At 39.6% G+C, this 4,642-nt stretch overlaps 1 protein-coding gene across 1 annotated transcript in view; it reads right to left on the reverse strand.

The window, feature by feature from the left end:
- Nucleotides 1-2,550: 2,550 nt before the first annotated feature.
- Nucleotides 2,551-4,642, reverse strand: part of HTR5A (5-hydroxytryptamine (serotonin) receptor 5A, G protein-coupled) — a 39,345-nt gene continuing 37,253 nt past the window's right edge. Inside the window, exon 2 of the mRNA XM_006871296.1 lies at nucleotides 2,551-2,883. Coding sequence (XP_006871358.1) covers nucleotides 2,551-2,883 — 333 coding nt within the window. The remainder of the gene's footprint in view (nucleotides 2,884-4,642) is intronic.

The following is a 4,642-nucleotide window of genomic DNA, read 5'->3' on the forward strand; positions in this document are numbered from 1 at the left end:
AACCACTATGCTGCCTGAGCTCCTTTACATTGAACTTGTTGTGCTACTGTTGTTAAGTGCCGTTGAGTTGGTTCTGACCCATAGCAACCCTTTATAGGGTTTCTAAGGAGCAGCTGGTAAGCTTGAACCACCGCCCTTGCAGTTCAAACGGCTTTGCAGTCTGGAGTATTAACCCACAGCACCACACCAGGACTCCTACACTGAACTAGTCATCTGAAAATTCTCATTTGGTTTAAGAGACAATTTATTCAACTCACACAACCCAATAGCTGATAAACCTTAGTTAGACAGAATGAGGTTTCCTATAATATTACTACTCAACTGTCATTTTTCTCAGTTTGAAGAAGCTATCCACAATTTATCTGCTACAACGGCTCAAATTGTCAAGGATAATGCACATGGAATGTCAGCATAACAAAAAGCTTTAGAATGTTTTTGCAAAAGTTGTATTAGATCATCGAATAGTTCTTGATCTTTTCTGGTCCAACAAGGAAGAGTTTGTGTTATTGTGAATCCCTCTTGCTGTGCTAGGATAAATAACATTAGAGAAGCAGAGCCAGATATCAGAGAAAGTCACCAGAAAGTTATTTGGTGACTTTTAATATCTCCTATACTTTATTCTCCTTTTTTAGATATTTCTAGTTGGTTAATCAATGTCATTGAGTCTTGGTTGTGTACTACATTGCAGACTGGATTAATCATTTAGATTATTACAGTAATTACATGACTTTATTTTCCTAAGATGCTTGTCCAACACTTGTAACCAAAATAGGCCCCCTTTGCTACGCAAAGAATTATGTATCTTGAAGAGATATGTAGTATGTAGTAGCCAGCTTATGTGATCCTTTCTGAAAGTTCAGGTATGTTTTTAAAATCTTCATTAATAATTAACTTGTTTAAAGAAATTCCTTTGTTTCCCAAAATGTTCCATTTTGATTCATATTTCTGAGCCTCACCTAAATTTGTTCCTCTAGTGTGACCTTGTCTGCTGCAATAAATCCAATGAAATCAATTCACCCTGAAGGTGAGACCTCTTAGCTTGCAAGGTGAAGGAAAACAATTTTATCAAAATAAGCCAAAACCCCTCGAGGAAGGCACATCGAGTTCTTTCAGAAAAAAAGGCTACTCCATCATGGATGATCAATATTAACTAGTGAGGGCTTGATCAAAAAGTAGAAATGTGTTAGCAGAACTTCAAATCAGAGGCATTCAGACTGAGCTCACAGTAAATGGTTAACCCAGAGTGCACTTGGATAAACAGGAATTACACAGTTGTTCCTTTTTCTTTTTTTTGGCTAAGGATGTTCCAGTAAATATGTGACAAAGAAGTTATTGAAAAGTACTTGCACCACCTGTCTTCAGGAATTATGTAATCAACTGATCATAGAGAATCTGTCTGTGGTCATGCTAGACTTTGTATATAAAACTCACTCTGCCTCATGGCCAGTAAAGTATTTTGTACTTTCACACGAGACTGCCTCAACTCAAGTTGTAATTTTTGTTTATTGATGTTAAGTGCCATCCAGTCAGTTCCAACTCTTAGCGACCCAGTTTAGGGTTTCTGAGGAGTGGCTGGTAAGCTTAAACTGCCAACCCTGCAGTTCAAATTGACTTTGTAGTCCAGCACATTAACTCACAGCACCAAACCAAGACTCCTAAGTTTTAAAACTACTAATAAAACTAATTTCTTTCCTGCTCCTAAAAGAAAGGATTTTGTTTTTGACTAAACATAACCTCCTTCCTACTTAGACGTGTGCATGTGTGTGGAGTTGCCACAAGCAAAACCTTCAAGCCAATAATTACTGGCTTCATAAATGGGGCTACATGTTTAATATGTTTGAAGGCAGTATTTGGTAGCCATGTATTGGGACATACTCAATAAACCTTAGATTATGCTTTCGAGGTCCATAGAGAATATTTTAAACTGGGAATCATCCAGAATGCTTGAAATTATGGACTCCTACCCCTCAAATGCAGGAGCTCTGGTAGCATAGTGGTTATGAATCGGGCTGTGAACCGCAAGGTCAGCAGTTTGAAACTACCAGCTATTCCACGGGAGAAAAATGAGGCTTTCTGCTCTCATAAAGATTAACAGCCTTGGAAACCCTGTGCAAGGGTTGCTATGAGTCGGAACCAACTCCATGACACATAACAACAATAAACCCTCTAATGTTCCTATTACAATAGCTTATTCATTCTTCCCTGTCCATTGCCAACTTTCTCATCACCTCATCTTCTCTCTTTCATCTGCCTGATTTGACTTGTCTGGCATAATGGCAGTAACCTTGCTGGACTATTTGGAAAAGAATGGGCACCTTGTGGGCAAAGGTAGAGGAATTGTAGATAAATAAATTAGGTCACCAAAAAATGTTTTTGAGGACCCACATTCCTATAAAAAAATGAGGACGTGAGGCTGCTTTAGATTATTACAGTAATTACTTGAAGAATTTTTCCACATGGCGTCTCGATGGGGATGAGAAAACAGATGAAATTGGACACTTATTTAATTCCTTTATGGGAATAACTCCTTTTTGTGCCAGGGCCTCTCACTTAGTGTTGCCTAGAGAAGAAATTCTTGAAAGCACTGTTGTAATTCTTGTTGAAAGCTGTGTAGATCAGAGGGTTAAAAAAGGAATTGGAGTAGCCAAGCCAAAGAAAAATGCTTTTCCAGAGGGCAGGAATCTCACAGGAACAGAGAGGACTGATGAGCTCGGTGATGAAGAAAGGGATCCAGCAGAGCACAAACACCCCAATGAGGATGCCCACCATCAAGGCAGCTCTCTGCTCTTTCTGTTCCCTCCATGTGTCCCCTTCTGTCTGGAAAGTGACCGTGGCGCGTCGGACAGTGAACACCATCTGGGGCTGCTGAGCAGAGTTTTTCACCTGTAAAAGATAAGCAGAAATTTTACAAAGAGTCACCTCTTAATAGCCGGTCAGTTGTGGGACCAGGTGAACCTATGCACAGATGTACCTGCCTCCTGCCATTCACTCCCAGAAAAAAGATCTCAATTGTCAGGTGTGGAATCCTGACTAACTTGAAGAACTTAACTAGGACAGAAAAAGGCTAGTAATGACAGAGTTGGGTTGTTTGGGTCCATCCTAGAAATAGGAAGACAACTGGAGAGTATGCAATGAATGTGGTGAAGTGAATTCACTATTGGTTTCTATCCAATAGAGGCTATGACTGCAATAAACAGTTGATGTTGTTCAGTGCCGTTGAGTCGATTCCAACCCATAGCCATATATACAATTTAGGGCCAGAGATATACAAGTAATTAAAAGTGCAATAAACCCTTAGCATGGCAACAATTGTGAGGTTGGCCCAGGATCAGGCAGTGTTTCGTTCTGCTGTACATAGGGTTGCTATGAGTCAGTACCAACTTGATGGCACCTAAATACAACAACAACAAACCCTAATAAAGGAATCCTATTGTGATGCTGTAGGATAAGCATGCGACTGCTAACTGCAAGCATGACAATTCACACCCACCAGTCACTTCTTGGAAACCCTATGCAGGGTTGTTATGAGTTGGAACTGACTTGATGGCACGTAACAATAACAACAGAAAATCCTTATAAAACCTTACTCCAAAGAGCCTTGTAAAACCGCTCATAGGGCCTTGGTATAGACTGAATTGTATAACCCTTGCAAAAAATATAAGAAAGAGAGAAAGAAAAAAGATATATTGAAGTCCTAACCCTGTACCTGTGAAAGTGCCCTTGTTTAAGGAAAGGGTTTTTTTCCCCGATTTTATCAGTTAAAAGGCTGACAGGGGCGGGGGAGGGAGAGTAGACTGTGTCCTAATCCTAATTCCTTCTGAATGATATTTTACAAAAAGCAGCAGACATAGAAACAGTCACACATACACAGTATGTGAGGATCCAACACAAACCAAGGAAAGCCAAAAAAATGTCAGAGGCTTCAAAACCTGAAAAGGACAAGAAAGGTTCTTCCTCTAGAATCCACACAAAGAACATGATCCTGCCCATTGCAGGAAATAAATTTCTGTCTTTCAAAGCCACTTATTTTGTGGTGTTTTGTTACGGCACCCATAGGAAATGAAAACAGACCTGATTTTCCAAAATCCTTTCTTTCTGGATTCATACCTTCTAAAATGTGAGAACTGTCTAGAACTTCTGTGCTGATGTCAGTTCTTTCTGCTGCACATTTTACTTGTTTGGGGCAGTCCACTCACTGGGCCATTTATCTCTATGTGGCTTTATTCTATGTGTCTTCCCTTTCCTTGCAAACAAGACTAAGACTAAGTCAAAAAATATTGCTACAAAATCATAAAAAACATTTTTAAACAAAAAAAATCAAATTGTGAAGCTATTGTTTCTTCATGTCTCCCCCATCTAAGTCTATTCACTTCTGAGGTCGATGTTTCCATCTCTCTAACCCTTGCCCTCATATGGCACTGTAGGTTAAGCATTGAACTGCTAATCACAAGGTTGATGGTTTAAACCCACCAGCCACACCTTGGAAACCCTATTCAGGGTCACTAAGAGTCAGAACCAACTCCATGGCTCTTAAAAGCAACAAACCTTTTCCCAAAGAATTCTGAGTACTTTGATTTCTACCAGTTTTATTTGCAGCAGTTTTGGCATCCTTGAAGAACTCAAATCCTTTTCAATGTTCTTT

Source organism: Chrysochloris asiatica, unplaced genomic scaffold (assembly GCF_000296735.1).
Source record: "Chrysochloris asiatica unplaced genomic scaffold, ChrAsi1.0 scaffold00166, whole genome shotgun sequence".
NCBI lineage: Eukaryota > Metazoa > Chordata > Mammalia > Afrosoricida > Chrysochloridae > Chrysochloris > Chrysochloris asiatica.